Source organism: Gopherus evgoodei, chromosome 2 (genome assembly GCF_007399415.2).
Source record: "Gopherus evgoodei ecotype Sinaloan lineage chromosome 2, rGopEvg1_v1.p, whole genome shotgun sequence".
NCBI lineage: Eukaryota > Metazoa > Chordata > Testudines > Testudinidae > Gopherus > Gopherus evgoodei.
The window spans coordinates 184,010,398-184,030,282 of NC_044323.1; the positions used below are offsets into that span (position 1 = coordinate 184,010,398).

The following is a 19,885-nucleotide window of genomic DNA, read 5'->3' on the forward strand; positions in this document are numbered from 1 at the left end:
AATGGGAGAGGCTAGAAGTCAGCCAGAGTCTGCATAGGAGAGACTTCCCAACTCCCTAATAATCCCCCCCACAAAAAACCTGTTCCATACTTCTGCCACCCAAACTCAACAACCCTCCAGGTTCACTCCCAGGCTCCTACTCACCAATTACTTCCCTTTTCCTGATCTCCTCTGTTACCCTTGACTCCCTCAAGCCTTGCACTGCTTCTGAGGGATGCGGGAAATACGTTTCTGTATTGTAGTTTAAATGAATTACTCAAAGTTCTGTATTAATATGCCTAGTCAGAAATCTATTTGTCAAAAAACATTTCTTGAATCTTTTTGTTGTCTGTATTGTTACAGACATACTTGCTGATAGGTACTGTGAAATAAATAATTGAAACTGGTGTGATTATACTGTGTTATTTTGACAAATAAAATATGCAGAATTTTAAAATGCAGATTTTTCAATTTTTAAGTGTAGAATTCTGCGAGTACATAGTGTGTGAATTTACAGTGTAACCTTACATTATGTCACAGAATTGTATTTATAACCCACAGTACCTTATTTGTGGTTACTTACCCAACTGAACACTTAGTTCAACTCCAACCCAGATTCCAGCTGAAAAATCCACTGGTCCAATATATCTCACCGTGCCTGTCTTATTACTCCCTACACACACTTGTTCTCCCACTGCCACCCAGCTAGGCAAAGTGTGGGCTTCCTCTGCAGAAGCACCATCTTCAGAGTCAGAAACATCTAAATGGTTCTTTGTAATAAAATCATTAAGGGAAGAATCAGGATATGTCTGACAGTATGAAGTCTCTTTTACTAATACAGAAAAGAGAGGGTTTTCAATGGCGTTTGACAGCTGGTAACCCACAGTCACAGAATCCAGCTGGCCTAAGCGAATGCCCTCTTTGTAAGTGTTTTGTGATAAATCCGAGGCACTGTCCACCCCAGCAACTGGTATTTCTTTCCTTCCTTTAGAAGAACCAGTGGAACATAACTTTGGATCTACTGACTGGTCAAAGTCCTTTCCATCTTCAACACCCATGAACTCTGTAAATGAATGATCTTCGAGAACATCTGAAGTGTGCTCAGTTGTTGCTTCCCGGGATGAAAACTCAATTTTGTCTCGCATGTTTTTGCTAGTTGAGGAATCTAAACCTGAACAAGAGTCAGCTCTATGTAACATCTCAGAGTTTTTGTCAGTGGTATTTAGGGATGGTGGAATCTCTTTTGCTAAGGCACTGTTTTCTTTGAGTGGTGACACATGTATCTTATCTTTAGCTAAGCCTCTTTCTGGAAATTCCTTGTTCAAAGATCTCAAAACATATGCAAGACATGGTCCTGACTGATCGCTAGAGTCCAAATCCTTCATCTGATTGGCTAGCTGGTCTGTGCTATCACTACAGGGAACAAGCATATCAGACAGTGTAGCATTAGAGGCACTGTGCGAAATGTAGCCACTAGTAATACTGCTAGCGGTGGGGCTGCGAGATACCTCTTTCTCAAGGACACGAGAATTCATGAAGTCTGTTTTAGTGGAAAACCATTCTGTGTTCTCCAGACTAGCATTGTAAACACTGAAGTCAGCAAACTCCTCAGGTACATAAGGCTGAAAATTATGAAAACCCTGTGAGCTTATCAGCTTCTTATTAATGGCCTCCAACTCACTGTCCTCTTCATCAGAGTCCTGCAAAAATTAGACATAGTTACATAGGGTTAGCTCTTTATGAAACATTTTCTAGACTAAAGTTTCACAAAAATTCTCTTAGTTGATTTAAGTACTATCCCACAGCTTAATTGTGCGATATTCCAAATTAATTTATCTCCTAAATATCAAGAGTGAAGAAAAATTTTATTCTTTAAACAAAGAATGAGTCATCTTTAACCAGCAATTAATTCCTGAGTAACTAAAAGAGAAAAAGAAGCCAATAAAAGTGCTGCCCTATCAATATTTTCTAAGATGCTCATTTTAATGAAATTCATAAAGTGTCCAAAATATTTTTACCTCTGAATTTATATGTAAATAGACCAAACAAGTGTCATTTAATGAGTCGTGTTCTGAGTTACTTATTGAGTACAAAAAAGGTCCTTGTCAAGTCCCATTCCTGGAAACCATATAATACGTTGCAGTTCTTTTCATTACATAGACCAATTATGAATGTATTCCTTTTAGAGAGTAATCTTTTTATGGGTAACTTCATCACACAAGATATATTTTTAAAGTTTTTATAAGACTTTTCTACATGGCCAGTTAGTGCGCAGCAACTCAGGACATGAATCCACAGTACACCAGCTTGTCTTGTACTAAGTTGCGACATGAATACAGTATGAGTCCTATAGTGCAGCTTAACTTGCTTTCTGAGACTTTTTTAGAACCCCCTTTCCTGCACTTCCCACCATATAAAAATGCTTACATTCTCAAAACATAAAAGTAAAGTCTTAGACAGGAGAAAATCCAGAAAAGCTCAAAGTACTTTGGTTTTGGAATTACAGAAATATCTTAAATATTTTACTATTTCTGCTTTTGAAATTCTTTTAAACTCAGTAATAAATCTTCATTACACAAAGGAAAAAAAGCCAATCAACACACATTTTTTCACTGTTTTAGTTGTTGTACTATATTTTTCTTAAGTGCCAATGCATAACTTTTTGTGCAAGTGGTATTTGATAGAGAAAAGCATGGGTCAGTTACCAAGAAACACAGGACTTCAGTTTAAATTTTAGAAATACAGTTTTAAAAAAATAACATTTGTTTCAGCACGTAACACTAACATATCAATTGTAATAGTGGTGGTCTTGCACTGCAGAACACAAGCAACACCCCTCATGGTGTACAGCATTCATTTCTCTAACTGTGGAATAATGACATTTTAAAGATCCACATTGTAAAATACAAGAGTGCTCATTATGCAAAGACATCTAACAATATTCCTACGATGGTACTACTACTACACTAGGTCCATTTTAAAATATTTAAATATTTTTAAATATTTTAAAATGACACCCTCTACCCACAAAATTGTCATCCTTACACAACTGAATTCCTCAATTATATCATAGTTAAGGTACACAAAAAGAGGCCTGAAATGATTCCCTGATCCAGCCAAACACTTAAGCATATGCTCCTAAGATGTTCTAATTTATGGCAGGGCTACAAGAATTACCTATTTCCATTCCTTTGGCTCCCTGATTTCCCATCCTTTGCCTCAAGCAGATTCAATAAAGGAGAGAATCTGGGCCAAAATGTTTGCTTTTTTAAATATTTTATGTTTATTGATTGGATTTTTTCACTACAGTCATCACCATAGCATCCAAATGTCTCAAACATCAATGACTTCATCCTCAATGCCAGCATGAGGCAGGGATGTATTATAAAACTCATTTTAAAAATGGGGAAAATGAGGCACTAGACTAGAGTGATTTGCCCCAAGTAATATAGGATGCCTGTGGTAGAGCTAGAAAGATAACCCAGGTCTTCCTAGTCCCACTCAGATGCCTTGACCAAAATAGACAATCTGACCTTTTCTTCAGTTTTCACTTGAGTGTGTTTAAGATTTTTTTAAAAATTCTGCACTCAGAGCTCAGAAAAAAAATTTAAAACACTATTTATTTTAGATATTTATATTGTGCCCATCACTGTAGTATCTAAGCACTACACATGGTACAATGTAGTACTAGTGCTAATGCCACTTACAGCCTGTTTTAAATAATTTTTTAAATAAAGCTATGGAACTTTAAAAAAAGCATACAGAGCAACCAGTTTGTTCATTTTGTTAATTTCAGAAAGAAGCAATTCTCTAAAATGTCCTCTAAGGCAGTGCTTCTCAAAGCCAGTCCACCGCTTGTTTTCAGGGTAAGCCCCCGGCAGTCCAGGCCAATTTGTTTACCTGCTGCGTCTGCCGGTTCAGCCGATCGCGGTTCCCAGTGGCTGTGGTTCACCACTCCAGGCCAATAGGGGCTGTGGGAAACGATGTGGGCCGAGGGACGTGCTGGCCGTCCTTCCCGCAGCCCCCATTGGCCTGGGACGGCGAACCGCGGCCAATGGAAGCTGCAATCAGCTGAACTTGCGGATGTGGCAGGTAAACAAACCGGCCTGAACTGCCAAGGGCTCTCTCAGAACTAGCAGCGGCCCGACTTTGATGTTTGGTCTGGAAGCTGATGGCAGTGCTACACAATGTCACGTGAGAGATGTGGGACTGATTTCTGCTCCTACTACCTTGTTCTTCGGGATAAAATCCTGACCCTACCAAAGTCAATAGCAAAATCCTTATTGACTTGAATGAGACCCGGATTTCACTCCATGCCTTAAATAGACAAAACTACAAAAAGCCACTATACGTCCATGGGTTGAGAAGTTGTCACCTCTTATAATCTAAGCAAAGTTAGGCCTGGCCAAAATTGGATAATCTCCCTCCCATGTACATGCATAGTGTGTAAAACATGTCTGTTTTGTGCATCACAGATTATCTAATATTTTATCTCCTATGAAACTTTATTCAGTAGCTCTGCTTACATTCCCCCGCTACACTTTTTATTTAATATTTTTTCCTGTTCATGTTCATTCCTTTAGAAGAAATTTAATAAGAACTTCAGAACTAAAATTCTAACAGCATCTTTTACTCAGCTTCCTTACACTTATGTGTAACATTCTTTCCTTACATGGTCACACATTATGCTGTATAGACAGTATTGAAAAATGTTACATGTGTACATTTAAGAGTGGAAGAAAGTGCAGATATTACAAATCATTAGTATACAGTTCAATTTATTTTTAGTCTTATTAGAAAAGTACTTTAAGAGCATAAAATATTTCTCCTTCATACTTTATGAGCATCTGTGGTTATAGAAAAGACAATTACCTTTTCCATAACTGGTGTTCTTTGAGATGTGTTACTCATGTGCATTGCACAATAGGTGTGCAATCAACATGAAGCGGTGCCTCTATGGCATGGTACAAGGGGCACTGCTGCACGCTCCCCCTCCCCCCCAGTTGGTCTTGCCTCTCCCTGTGGTTGCGGGACTTGACCACCAGGGAGTTGGGGGCAGGATGGGTGTATAGGTATTCATGCCCCTTGGTGGACACAAAGTACTTCCGTTCCGCCCTCTTAGAGATGGGGGGCAAGGAAGTTGGGGTTTGCCACAAGGCTTTTGAAATTTTTACCACCCCTTCGAGGAGTGGGAGGGCCATTCTGCCTGGTGCCGAGAGGACGCTGAAGACGGAGTCCGAGAGTTCCTCCATCTCCTTGGCCTGAAGGTTGAGGCTCAATGCCACTCTTTTCAATAGTTCCAGGTGGGCCTTAGAGTCCTCCTGCGGAACAGGGGGAGGAGGGGCCGTAATTGCCTCATCAGGAGAGGATGAGGATGCAGGTGCGGTATTCTGACTGGTACCAGGAGGTCCCACCACTTGATAGCCCTCCAGGCACGAAACCAAAGATGCACATCCCACTGACTCCTTTCTAGGAGGCTGGGAAAAGGAGGCCAATGGTCTCACCAAGTGAACCCCCACCAGGGGCTGCATCAGGGGCCACGGGCCCATTGGTACCACGGTGCTGGCCAAGGAGCCCAGTGCCACTGCACCTGCTGTGGCACCGGCAGAGCAGGCTGTTCCACCTGATTAGCCTGTCCCATCGACTGATGACTATGAAGGGAGGCTGGACTGGCGTATGACCTACCGCTGTCCCTGGACTGGGAGGAGCGGTGGCATTGGGAACAGTGCCGACCATGATCCTGACATGGTGGAGTGGTACCACCGGTAGCAGCAGCTCTGATCTGTTCCAGCGGGCAGATCTGCGATGGTGAGGTGTCAGCGATCGACACCCGGGACTGTGGGAGTGAGAGTTGATAGGGTGGGATCTGAGTTACTACAGAGAAAGCTTTCCTGGGTGCTGGCTGGTGAGTCTTGCCCACATGCTAAGGGTTTAACTGATGGCCATATTTGGGGTCAGGAAGGAATTTTCCTCCAGGGAAGATTGGCAGGGGCCCTGAACGTTTTTCACTGTCCTCTGCAGTGTGGGGCATGGGTCACTTGCTGGAGGATTCTCTGCACCTTGAGGTCTTTAAACCATGATTTGAGGACTTCAATAACTCAGACATAGGTTAGGGGTTCGTTACAGGAGTGGGCGGCTGAGATTCTGTGACCTGTATTGTGCAGAAGGTCAAAGTAGATGATCATAATGGTCCCTTCTGACCTTAAATCGATGCCTCTATGAATCTTGCCCACATGCTCAGGGTTTAACTGATCGCCATATTTGGGGTCGGGAAGGAATTTTCCTCCAGGGCAGATTGGCAGAGGCCCTGGAGGTTTTTCGCCTTCCTCTGCAGCATGGGGCATGGGTCACTTGCTGGTGGATTCTCTGCAGCTTGAGGTCTTCAAACCACAATCTGAAGACTTCAATAACTCGGACATAGGTTAGGGGTTTGTTATAGAAGCGGATGGGTAGGGTTCTGTGGCCTGCTTTGTGCAGGAGGTCAGACTAGATGATCACATTGGTCCCTTCTGACCCTAAAGTCTATGAGTCTTATTTCATGCCACTACACACACATGTATTGCAGCACATACATACAATATATAACAGTTAGCCTATGTTTAGAGTTTAATTTTGCCTTGCTTTTTGAAGATTTAGGCCAAATCCTTAATGTTAATATTGTTGTTTGTGGTTGAAGGTCTTTTTTTCAATGTTATGAACGGAGCATAAAAAGACGAAAAAAACAAAACTATACCTCCCACAGAATGTGAGAATTTCTGAGCCAGGCCAATCAAATGTCATGTAAACATGTTTAAAAATGTGTAACATTTTACCCTAGCTAAAAAAAAAAATCAGCTGTCCATTTTGTAAATACATATTCAGTCTTCACTTAGAATTCGTGTTATTTATATGCAGTCTAATCCTGCAAGATGTTGCTGAGGTGTCATATCTGATGTTGCACTCAACTATTCACAGATTCAGGCCTATCGAGCCACTGGCAGCTTCTTTTAGAACTGTAGATCTGCCGATTTACACCAGATGGGGACCTGGCCATGTTAATTACATCAGTCTATGTGTGAGGGAGGAATCGGTCAGTGTGTTTGTTGTTAGCAGAGAGTCTTCATTGTGAGTCAGGTGGAGGGGATCAGATTGGCTGAAGTATAATAGAGTGGGCTAACAAGCTAGGAAGCCTGCCATAACTCAAACACTGAAATCATCCTGGGAGCCCAGCTTAGCCAAAGGTTTGCTCTAGCTTGTAACATCCACTCCAGACACGTTCAGGCACAGCTCTATTTTTAGCCTAACCTGGGAACCCACCCTCAGCACAGACCTCCTGTAGCACTGGGAGTTTTATTTTAGCTCTGGGAAGCTATATTGTTAAGAAGTTGTTAGGGAATTTGTGCAAATTAAGTTATTTTAGTCCCTATGGGACCTTAAATTATACATTTTTCTAATGGACAACTTGAGTTTTAACCTGCCTCTCTTCCCTTCATGGTATTCAAGTCAATGACCCATAGTTCACAAGTGCTGATTGCTGACACACACTATGCTATGGAACTGTAACATGATGTAGAATTTAAAAAATCAGCTACTGCCCATGAACAGCAGCCATTTTTCAAACGTAAACACCACAAGGCCAAGTCTACTTGAGGGTAAGGGCCTATAAAATTTCATTAAAAAACCCATCCAGACAAGACAAGCCATATTAGTTATACAGTAGGAAAACAAGAATCTACAGAAGAGGAGGAATTTTTGGCAGAACATGCTCTGAGGTCTACAGGACTGTTAAACATCCTCTTCTCAATAGTTTTTTAGCTTTGAATTTGCATACTAACTTTCAGACTAAAGCACGTGCTAACAGCTAAATCCTACAGCCTTATCTACCATACAAGAAAAATGCTGAAACACCTTTCATAGAAGCTGCACTAGTGCGGGTAGCATTTACAAATTTAACCAGGCTACTGAAAAATAAATGATTTTTACCATCTAAAAATGGTGAAGACAGGGTTGTCTGTTAATTAAGAGCTGTAATCTTATTTTAGCCACAGCACTTCTACATCAGGCAACTTGAAGCTTTCAAAATGGGCCCACCATTAAATTCAAGATAACTTACACCAGATGGGATCATTCCATTTACTCTGATGTACAGTCACAAAATCTGAGTACGTTAGAAAGATTTCAATATGGTTTGCTAAAAGTACCTTTCATCTATTTCACCCTTTGCACACTGCAACTCTTAAAACTGTTTTTTTCCCCCCAATAGGTTATACATGAGTGATCAAAGAATCAATTGAGTTATTGCAAATTATAGCTTATATTCACAGGAAAGCAACAGTATATTATAATAGCCAGTTTAAAAATTAAAAACACCAAACGCATATCACCATCCCCACACTGCAGCTGTAGCATAATCGCCCGTGAAAGGACCTTAAACCCACCACCAGGCATTATGACAGAAACAGATACAAACTTACAATCTTCTCTTCATGTATGCTATTGTTTTCTACTGGCATGCTGCTGGCATTACTTCCTGAGGGCACAACACAGCCAGCGTTATGTACCTGAGTTGAAGGCATGCTCTGAAAATGTTAAGACACACAACACATCACACAAAGACGACACTGGCAGCTGAATACAGTATTATACCCATGCAAGTTAGAAAGAGACAAGGACATCTTACTAAAGTGAAACACACAGGCAGACCACTTACTGTACCATGGTTCAAGTTAATACAGTTAACAAGAAATTTGTGCCATCTTCTGAATGGTGTTTTAGGTTAGAAATAATGTGTCAGTTATGTATATCCTAACACCACCACTTTGAAAAAATACTGCCACTGTTTTATATAAGAAAAAATATTCAAGGGACACAATTTTTTTTTTAAATCAAATAAAAATAGATATTATTTTGGAAAAAGAAAAAACCCAATATACTCCATACAAAAATACTTACCAAAAAAGTGAAACTGGTCCAATTCCAATGAAAGAGAGCAACCCTTGAAGCACACACCAGTCATTACCAACACAGGATCACAATGTTTTCATGCTATGGATACATGCTACAAACCATTTGCTAGGTACAGCAAGTTACTCTTTACTCATAAAGAAAGATTCAGAGTTTTGCTTTACTCAAAAAAAATTTTTTTTACCTCTTGGCTAAGCAGAGGTCGAGTTTCGAGAGGGATCTTTCTTTTATGCTCCTCTTTTACAGGCATTAAGGGCTTGAAAAACTTTGGTGGCTGGGGAGAAAATGCTTTAAAAGGGCTGGCCATTAAGGCATGTGGAGTCTCCGATATACAACCTAAGGGAAGAGCAAAAATATAATAGTTCAGTTGTGTGTAGTTATTGCACCGTCTTAAGTGCAAAGAGAATAATGTATAATCAGGGAAGGTCAAACAGCGTATTAGGAAGGTTTCTGGTTACAAAAAGGGTGAAACTGTGGCATTTAGCCACTGGCCCAAGTAGAGGCTGGCACAGAGCTCCATGGGGGAGGGATTGTTCCCCCTTAAGGAACAGCTTCGTGCATAGGACTGCAGGATGGGACAGGCTGCTCTCTCCAGGCTGATGCAGAAGCTCCCCAACTTTCCCTTTCCTCCTTGGTCACAAGAGAGACCTGCTGTCCTTGACATCACAATTACCAGATCTTTGCTTCCTCTGTCTCAGCGTTCCCTTGCTTGGCTCCCTGATGTTGCTCTGCACTAGAGCTAAGCCTGCATTCACACACTGTGCCCTGGTCTACACTATGAGTTTAGGTTGAATTTAGCAGCGTTAGATCGGTTTAACACTGCACCCGTCCACACGATGAAGCCATTTTTGTCGACTTAAAGGGCTCTTAAAATTGATTTCTGTACTCCTCCTCAACGAGGGGATTAGCGCTGAAATCAACCCTGCTGGGTCAAATTTGGGGTAGTGTGGACGCAATTCGACGGTATTGACCTCTGGGAGCTATCCCAAAGTGCTCCATCGTGACAGCTCTGGACAGCACTCTCAAATCAGATGCATTGGCCAGGTAGACAGAAAAAGCCCAGCGAACATTTGAATTTCATTTCCTGTTGGCCACCGTGGTGAAATGATCAGCACAGGTGACCATGCAGAGCTCATCAACACAGGTGACATGGAGTCCCAGAATCGCAAAAGAGCTCCAGCATGGACCAAATGGGAGGTACTGCATCTGATCGCTGTATAGGGAGATGAATTTGTGCTATCTGAACTCTGTTCCAAAAGAAGAAATGCCGGAATATTATAAAAAGTCTTCTAGAGCATGAAAAACAGAGGTTATAACAGGGACCAGCAGCAGTGCCATGTGAAACTTAAGGAGCTCAGGCAAGCCTACCAAAGAACCAGAGAGGCGAACGGACGCTCTGCGTCAGAGCTCCAGACATGCCGCTTCTATGATGAACTGCATGCAATTCTAGGGGGTGCTCCTACAACTACTCCATCCCTGTCCTTCCCTGCTCCTCCACCCCTCCCAGGCTACCTTGGCAGTTATCCCCCCGTTTGTGTGATGAATTAATAAAGAACGCATGAATTCGAAACAACAATGACTTTACTGCCTCTGCAAGTGGAGATCAAAGGGGGCAGGGGAGGGTGGTTGGCTTACAGGGAAGTAGAGTGAACCAAGGGGGCAGGTTTTCATCAATGAAAAAAAAAACCAGAACTTTCACACTGTAGCCTGGCCAGTTATAAAACTGGTTTTCAAAGCTTCTCTGATGAACAGTGCACGCTCTGCTGTGCTTTTCTAACGGCCCTGGTGTCTGGCTGCATGTAATCAGTGGCCAGGCGATTTGCCTCAACCTTCCACCTTGCTGTAAACGTCTCCCCCTTACTCTCACAGATATTGTGGAGCACACAGCAAGCAGTAATAACGATGGGAATATTGATTCTGCTGAGGTCTAACCGAGTCAGCAAACTGCGCAAGCAAGCTTTTAAATGTCCAAAGGCACATTCTACCATCATTCTGCACTTGCTCAGCCTATTGTTGAACTGCTCCTTACTACTACCCAGGCTTTATCAGCTATGGAAGCTAGGGGTAGGCTGAGGTAGGTGTGACCGCACAGTGCTGCCAACTGGGACAGCAGCCTAAGGCAGAAGCCTCCAGCTGGCATGATATTCCAGGCAGGACTGAATCTCTATTAGACGAAACTGAAAGAAGAGAATGACCTGGAGTCATTCCCATTTTTGTCCAGGCACCCCCGACCGACCTGAGGCCGGCCAGGAGCACCCATGTCTGCCCAGGTGCCCCCGGACCAACCTAACTGAGGTCAGCCAGGAGCACCCACAGGACGACGACAACAGCTAGCAGTCGTATTGCATCATCTACAGTCCGCAAGGCAAGGCAAGGGGATGCTGCTGTGTAGCACTACAGTACCGTGTCTGCCAGCAGTACCCAGGAGACATATGGTGACAGTGAGCTAAGCGGGCTCCATGCCTGCCATGGTATATCGTCTGCATGGGTAACCCAGGAAAAAAGGTGAGGAACAATTTTTTGCTGTTGCTTTCACGGAGGGAGGGAAGGGGGCCTGACGACATGTACTCAGAACCACCCGTGACAATGTTTTTGCCCCCTCAGGCACTGGGAGTTCAACCCAGAATTCCAGTGGGCGGAGGAGACTGCGGGAAGTGTGGGATAGCTACCACAGTGCAATGCTCCAAAAGTTGACGCTAGCCTCAGTACTGTGGATGCACTCTGTCAACTTAATGCATTTAGGGGACACACACAATCAACAGTATCAAATCGATTTCTAAAAAATAGACTTATTAAATCTACCTAATTTCGTAGTGTAGACATACCCTGTGTGACAGAATCAAGGAAGACCCAAAGATAATTTTAAAAAGGGCCTATAAGCACGTGTAGCTCTCTGCCCTGCTCTGTACTTTCAATGGAATCCATGCCTGCACTCCCCAATCACAGTATATAGTTAACAATCTGATCCAAAGCAAATAAATTGTTGATGGTCTAAGTATACTGACACGCAAAAAGCAAGCAGCCAGGACATCTATGGAGTCAGTGTTAGTTTTGAAGCATAAAATCCATGCCACAGTAACTAATTTTTTTAAATACACAAACAATATAGAAACCCCTTCTTTTTGTTCTTTCCAACCCTCCTTATTTTGTTTCTCACTTCTTTTCACCTTGTTCTTTTGCTTCTTCAACACATTGTCTCTTCTCTTTTCCTTCTTGGAGGTCTCTTCCTCTCCTTGCTTCCATACTGTCTCAATTAGGCTCTTCACTAAGCAGATACTTTCCAGAGTATCGGCTATGTGCACTGCACATGAACTTTGAACCCTGCATTTTATTTTCAATCTCTTGTTGCAATATTTTGTTTTTTTCTCTAAGAGCAATTAAAAAGGCATATATATTTGAAAGACTTACCACCAGCATCTTTATTTCTGCGAGGGGAATCCCTGGGTAAAGTACCGTAACATGATACATCTTGATAACTGGAAGAACAGTCGGATATATCAAGGTGGCTTTCTGACCAGCCCTAAGGAATTTTTAAAAATGCACACTAATCAAGACAAAGGCAAAGTCAAAGTCCATAAGTTTTTAATTACCTCACGTATTCAATTTTAAAGGTGTTGGTTTAACTGTGTCACTGCATACATTTTCTAGTTACAAAGTATTAATTAGTCAACAGGCACACAGCAGTCAGAGACATGAGTTAAAATAACAAAGACTGTGTATACAGTGCAATCAAAGATGTGACCACAGCACATGTAGACATACTGACGCTGGCTTTGATCCAGCTAGCTCAAATAACAATAGTAATGAAACTATGGCAGCACAGACTAGGAGGGCATATCCAGGCTCCCAGAGGGGGTTGTACTGCCTATACTGCCATCACAGATGCACTGTTATTGTTGTTCTAGCTACCTGGAGCAAAGCTAGCTAGGGTATGTCTACATGTGCTTTAGTCACATACTGCAGCCTACATATGTGAATCTTACCCTAAACTGCAAGGAAAGAATGAAGTTTAGATAAGTTATACTCAGCCTAAACACCCCTACTCCTGGGCTGGGAGAGAGACAGCCCCTTGCAGCATTCTCTCAGTCTCTCTATTGAACACTCACCTCCAGCCACTGCTCACCCCCTTTCCTCTCTATGAAGAGAGCTTTAACAGATTAGTTCCCTTTTATGTTAGGCTCAGGTCTGAAAACAAAATAAATCTGCTAGCCTGGCAGAAATCAGGGAGGTGGGTATTTTCCAATTAATACCTCCCCACTGTTCTGTTAAGAGCCCTATTTATGCTGACCAGAGAGACCATAGTAGACCCTGATTGCAATAATTATTTTAAAATATGGGTATTCGGAGCATTGTTTCATTTGCAGTATGACTAGGACCTCAGTCACACTGATCTGCACAGGAAGTTGACTGGCTCTAAGGATATATTCTAAATTCTTCTACATCTTTCCAATTCCCCTACCTTAATTATGTCATGTCAGTTTCTAGAATTATGCTTTACTTAGGTTACAAATAAATATAATACAAATGACTAAAAATGGTACACCTAAATGAAAACAAGTAATAAGAATCCAAGATTCAGATAAGGATACATTTCTGCTATGGTGCCTTTTTTGTTGTTTTTTTTTAAGAAAAACAAGAGAATTGAAGATTTGTGCAGTTTATTCTTCTGAAAATCCAAATTTACATACCTTATCATCTTCATCACAGCCAAAAACATCTAATCGGCTAGAGGACACCTAAAAAACATCAGTGAACAGGCATGACAAAATATCTTGCATTCATAGATTATAAGGCCAGAAGGGACCATTATGATCACTTAGTCTGACCTGCTCTATGTGTCTACATCAATGATGTAGTCTGCTAACAGAATTGCTATTTTAATTGCATAGGAGAATGAATAAAGTAAGTACCAGGGCAAATCATATTCACAGATGTCATAGGGATCTACAAGACCATTCATAAAACTTACTATAAAAAACATGAAATCAGTTGTTTAAAAGTGAAAATGTTAAAAACTTCTGGGCAGACTGTTTTGACCACACCAGTGTAATGCAGGGATTTTGAGCGGGGACCCAAAACTGGCACCCGAGACCAAAATTCACCTGATAGAAGGAAAGACAGATTTTAGATAAAATCCTTGATTTTTTTTTTTTTGCTATTAAATAATTATATTGACCAAATTCCCCCTTCATACTGAGAGTTCTAGAGCTTCTACTAGTGCTAGCTCAGAATACATAGACACTTGGTGTGATAATGGTTAGAAATTGTTTTATCCACTCAATAAATTAAAGAAAGACCCATGTCTCTACCACTATTTCAGAAAGAGTTTCTTACATTGTGGACATTTGGTGTGCTGATGCTCCTCCGTATGTGTCTTGCCTTAGTAGAGAGTGCCTCTTTCACTGTGACTGCCTGTGAAAAGATGGAATATTTTGACCTTTGTCTAATTCACTGAAGCTATAGTTCCTCTACACAGCAGCATGTTTAAGACAAGATTTGTCCATTTTGCTGAAGTACACTCTTGCATAAGTCCACATATTGTACTTTTGCCATCTATCTAGACTTTTTTAATCTTCGTTTCACCATAAACACTTCCTCAAAATCTCCCCACAGTCTTAAGATTTCCATTGGATCTCCTTTCCTTGTTACTTGCCTGCCTTAGTCGTTCAAGGCTTAGAATGTTCTCCACCTGCAACACACCACGTGTATATTTCTCTATATAAGTTTCACCATCAGATGTACCCTCATTCTCAGTTCTTGCTGCCATCAGGGCCAGAGTCTCACGATCTTCAATTTCCTCTGTTGCCTAAAATTATAAACTGTTAGATTTTTTTAAAAGATACTTTTTTTTAGATCCATTGATTTAAATGCAGCATGATTCAATTATTCAGAATCTCTCAGTCTTGAGGCCTAGACTGATCAAAGCCCACACCACAGAACAAAGACTGTCCAGCATCTGATTTAGAAGGAAGAATATAACAGCCCCATGGTGGGGAAAGCACTCCATATTTATTAGACACTACATCTCCCTCCAAATGTGACTGTTTAACCTGAAAAATAAAAAGTTTGTATGCAATGGGTTAACTGTTTAATGACTATTAACTCTTCCTTCCTGATTCTTAAACAGTCTGTATAATCTTCATAGACTGTAAACTGTAATTACTACTATGTGAGGGTAGCAAAATGGGTGAGGTAATATCTTTGATTGTTACAACTTCCATTGGTGAGAGAGACAAGCTTTCAAGCACTCTTTTTCAGGTTACAGCCTTTTATTTTCAGATGTCCTAGTTCAGTGGTTCTCAGCCCAGGGTACACGTACACCTGGGAGTACACAGAGGTCTTCCAGGGGGTACATCAACTCATCTTTACAACAGACTACATAAAAAGCACTAGCAAGATCAGTACAAACTAAAATTTCATACAATGACTTGTTTATACTGCTCTATATATTCTACACTGAAATGTAAGCATAATATTTATATTTTAATTTATTTTATAATTATATGGTAAATATGAGAAAGTAAGCAATTTTTCAGTAATAGTGTGCTATGATACTTCGGTATTCTTATGTCTGATTTTGTAAGCAAGTAGTGTTTAAGTGAGGTGAAACTTGAGGTACACAAGACAAATCAGACTCCTGAAAAGAGTACAATAGTCTGGGAAGGTTGAGAACCGCTGTCCTAGCTGTTCTGAATGAGGAAAATCTATACCAAAAATTATTTTCCTTTAAAATCCTGTTTTTTTTTTAAATGGGTTTAAAACTAGGTACCAGTCTTGTATATATAAATATTTATAATGACGTTGTACAAAGGAAATACATTTTAAAAATGTCTGTAATAGTTTGTTCAAACCTGATACCCAAGCTCTCAGTCCAGAAAGTGAAAAAGTTAACTAAATCATTAAAATCCCCCATCAGGCTCGATCTTCTACACTCTACACATTATTCAAATAAAAACTTATATACAGATTCACTTGGCCTGGAGGAATTCAGATGTACAACTAACAAGTTCTTTTTATATCAACAAAAGCTGGATATTCAATTCCCACCCAAACAATATATCCTGCCCCAAAATATCATTTTGCTCCTTTAACAGATTGTAAAGAGGAGCAGTATAATTTACCTTTGGTATATTGGATACTATTTCATAGGTCACACCACAGGAATAAAATATATTTTTCAAGGATATTCTCCTTTTCAGACTCTGGGTAAAACTCTAGAAATATAAAAGAATTTTAAATTACTGTATCCACAATGGTAATTTTTAGCATATAATTTTATTTTGCACACTTTAACGGTAAAACAAAAAACCTTCTTAACATTTGTAAGTTCATTAAAATTTTGATTCTGCTTCCTAGTTTGAAGCAGTCACGTTTTTCTACAGTTAATGGCCCAGGTTCTCCATTGCCTTGAAATCTGTGTAGTTTTTTACATTTGTGCAAAGTATAAATTGTGAGCATAAACTGCAACCAAATGAGAATAGCAGCATTTTACACTTTCTTTACACAGGCATAAATGACTACACAATGAATAGGACAACTGAGAATCGGATCTCAATACATTTATTGTATGGATGTCAATCTCTCTCATTCTCTTGACCACAGGCTGCAAAATAACTTGGAAAACTTTTCTTTGACCATGTCTAAGTTACTCACCTTGTGCAGTAACGATGGTTAAAGCTCGCTGCCTAGAGAAGAAAGGGGGTGAATGGGGACCAGTGGCAAGAGACTTACCTTGTGCAGTAACAATGGGTCTTCAAGATGTGTGTCCCTACGGGTGCTCCACTGTAGGCGTGTGTGCTCGCCCCTGCGCCGTCGATCAGAGAATTTTAATAGCTGCACGCAAGGCTCTCCATCTGCCATAAGGCTAGGTAGCATGTAAGGGCATTTCTACTTCAGTTTCTTCTCTAACGCAGAGTCAACCAGTGGAACTCTGAAGTAGAGGGGAGGAGGGAGGGTCATGAAGCACCTATAGGGGGACATCTCTCTAAGAACCATTGTTACTATACAAGGTGAGTAACTTCCTCTTCTTTGAGTAGGTGCTCCACTGTAGGTTACTCCTGAGCAGTGCCCACTGCTGAAGGCTGGGACTTCAGATTCGAGTCTGATATAGATGATACTATAGAGCATAGGCACCGACTCTGTGAGTGCTCCAGGGCTGGAGCACACATGGAAAAAGGTTAGTGGGTGCTTAGCACCCACTGGCAGCTAGGTCCACCCTCCCTACCGCCTCCAGTCCTCTCCCTCAGCACCTCCTGCCCACTGAGATCAGCTGTTCCGCGGCGTGTAGGAGGTGGCTGTGGGCGGAGTGGGAAGAGCGGGACAGGATATGCTTGGGGGAGGGGGCAGAACTGGGTCAGAAAAGGTGGGGTGGGGATGGAGGCTTGGGAGAAGGGGTGGAGTGGGGGAGGGGCCTGGGGCACAAAGAGGTGAGGCAGGGGTAGGGGCAGAACCTGGGGCAGAGCAGGAGGCTGAGCACCCCCAAGGCCCAAAGGAAGCTGGCGTCTGTGGTACAGAGGCCTTGAACTGGGTGTCTGAAGCCGAATCACTCACAATGGCATAATGTTCTGTGAAGTTATGTGCAGATGCTCATGTAACTGCTCTGCATATCTCTGATATGGGGATACCCTTAGAGAGGGCAAGCGACAAGGACACTGACCTTGTGGAACACGTGCATACTGAAGATAGATGTATTACTCCCCATAATTGGTAGCAGAGTTTAATGCAGCCAGAGATCCACATGGAGAACCTCTGAGCTGACATCGCTGCACCCTTTGACCTATTCACAACTGAAAGGAAGAGGCTCTGAGATTTTCTGAAATCCTTTGTCCTAAGTAGAAGGCTAAGGCTCTCCACACATTGTGAGTATTGAGGATAGTCTCTCTCTTGTCCATATGAGGTTTTGGGTAGAATTTTGGGAACTAAATGAGTTGATTCATGTGAAATGCAGAAGTTATTTTGGGAGTGAAGTTCAGGTGCAGTCTTAGTGTAAAAGGGGGATGTGCTATCAAAGTTGCTATCTCCCCATTCCTTCTGGCAGAAGTGATGGTGATGAGGAAAGGTGAGGTAACGAACAAGTGGCCATGGGTTCGAATGGTGGTCTAGTCAGGCCCGTTAGCACTGGATTGAGGTCCCATTGCAGAATGGGTGCCTTGGGTTGTGAGAAGAGGTTTACTATGGCTTTTAGAACCCTCTTCATAGTCGAGTGAAAGAAGATTGAGTAGCCTTCTACCTGCTGGTGGAAGGTTGCAATTGTTGCCAAGTGAACCTTCAGCAAGCTAACAGAGAGACTCTATTTCTTTAAGGTTAACAGATAGTCCAGAATTACCAATAAGGTGGCTGAATTAGTGGTGACATCCTTGGATTGGCACCATGTCTGGAATCTCTTCCGTTTCTGTAGGTAGGTGCAACGAGTAGCAGGATGCCTCTATGTGCTGGAACCACAAAGGAGCCACTTTGAGATGTAGGACCCATGGATTGGGGTGAAGAATGTGAGCCTCATTCTGCGATAAGAGGCAGGGAGTGATCGGTAGGGTCACCGGTGAACATACCACCAGCTTAGACAGGTAAGAGTCTCATGTCTGTCTGAGCCAGGTGGGGGCAATCAGAATGTCCTTTCCTTTTTCTTTTTCTTTTTTAATCTATAATCTTCAACAGGTCCTTTCCCAAGAGAGGGAATGAAGGAGGCGTAAAGAAGGGAGGAGGAGAGCATCTCCCCTGCAGTGTTAGCCGATCCCCACTCTGGAGCAGTACCGCACACATTTCTTGTTCTGGTAGGTAGTGAAGAAGTCTATCTTTGTCAAACCCCACTGCCGGAATATATTGTGTAGAATGGTTGGTTTACTTCCCATTAGTAGTAGAGCAGAAACCTGTGGCTGAAATTGTCAGCTGTTGTGTTGTGTATTCCCGGTAGGTAGGGCACTGATAGGACATTGTGGGAGAGGCACCAATTCCATAGCTTCAGAGCTTCTGTGCATAAGGAATGAGACCTGGTATCTCCTTGCTGGTTTATGTAGTACCTAACAGGCCATGTTGTCCATCAAGACCTTCATATGTGTGTCTTTGATCTGCAGGAGGAAGTGAGCACACAAATTTCAGACTGCTCTGAGCTCTAGCAGATTGATGTGGAGACATGTCTCTGATGGGGACCATTTGCCATGAACAGTGACCACTGAGATGTGCTCCCCAGCCTATGAGGGATGCCTCGGTGGTCAGAAGAAGAGATGGGGAAGACTGAGTGAATGGGATCTCCATGCAAATGTTTATTAGGTCCTTCCACCAGCTTAAGTATTGTTTGACTATGGTCAGGAGCTTGTTTACATTGTCTTTGTTTGGTCTGTACACCGAAGCAAACCATGCTTGGAAGCACTTCATGTGTAGTCGACCATACCAATGACTGATGTGCCCACAGCTATGTGTCCCAGAAGCTGAAGGCAGTGTCTGGCTGAGATTTGAGGGCTGGACTGTATTGTCTATCACTGAAGAGAGACTGAGAAATCTGTGACGTGGTAGGAGCACCCTCGCTTGCACAGTCAAGATTGGCTCCTATAAACTCTAGGTTTTGAACTGGTGTTAAGGTTGATTTTTGTTTGTTGATCTGTAGGCCCAGTATTAGAAATCAGTCTTGTGTGGTCTCAGTGGATCTCTGTGAGGGACTGTGTTCTGAGAAGCAATCATCCAGATAGGGAAAAATTTTAATAATCTGAGAACATAGATAGGCAACTACTAGCAAAAGGACCTTGGAGAATACCCTGGGGGGGGGGGGAGGGGAACAATGAGAGGCCGAAAGGGAGTACTCTGTACTGGTAGTGGTCCTGGCCTACTGTGAACCTGAGGTAATGTCTGTGTCTCAGTATGATAGAAATGGGAAAGTATGCATCTTGAAGGTCGAGGGCTGAGAACCAGTCTCCTTTTTCTAACACTAGGATAATCATTGACATACCTGTTGAGTGCATTGAGGTCCACT

General features: G+C 42.0%; 1 protein-coding gene across 7 annotated transcripts in view; it reads right to left on the bottom strand.

The window, feature by feature from the left end:
- KIF13A (kinesin family member 13A) overlaps window positions 1-19,885 on the bottom strand; it is a 208,227-nt gene that overhangs the window by 4,136 nt on the left and 184,206 nt on the right. For 3 of the 7 annotated variants that reach the window (XM_030552499.1, XM_030552496.1, XM_030552497.1), the window contains 8 exons: window positions 16,044-16,136; window positions 14,576-14,728; window positions 14,257-14,334; window positions 13,611-13,658; window positions 12,331-12,442; window positions 9,107-9,258; window positions 8,433-8,537; window positions 563-1,679 (listed from right to left, as the gene is read on the bottom strand). In XM_030552499.1, the coding sequence (XP_030408359.1) occupies window positions 563-1,679; window positions 8,433-8,537; window positions 9,107-9,258; window positions 12,331-12,442; window positions 13,611-13,658; window positions 14,257-14,334; window positions 14,576-14,728; window positions 16,044-16,136 (1,858 nt within the window). Of the gene's footprint in view, window positions 1-562; window positions 1,680-8,432; window positions 8,538-9,106; window positions 9,259-12,330; window positions 12,443-13,610; window positions 13,659-14,256; window positions 14,335-14,575; window positions 14,729-16,043; window positions 16,137-19,885 lie in introns of those variants that run through there. The other 4 variants (XM_030552502.1, XM_030552498.1, XM_030552500.1 and 1 more) reach the window with 3 other exon arrangements.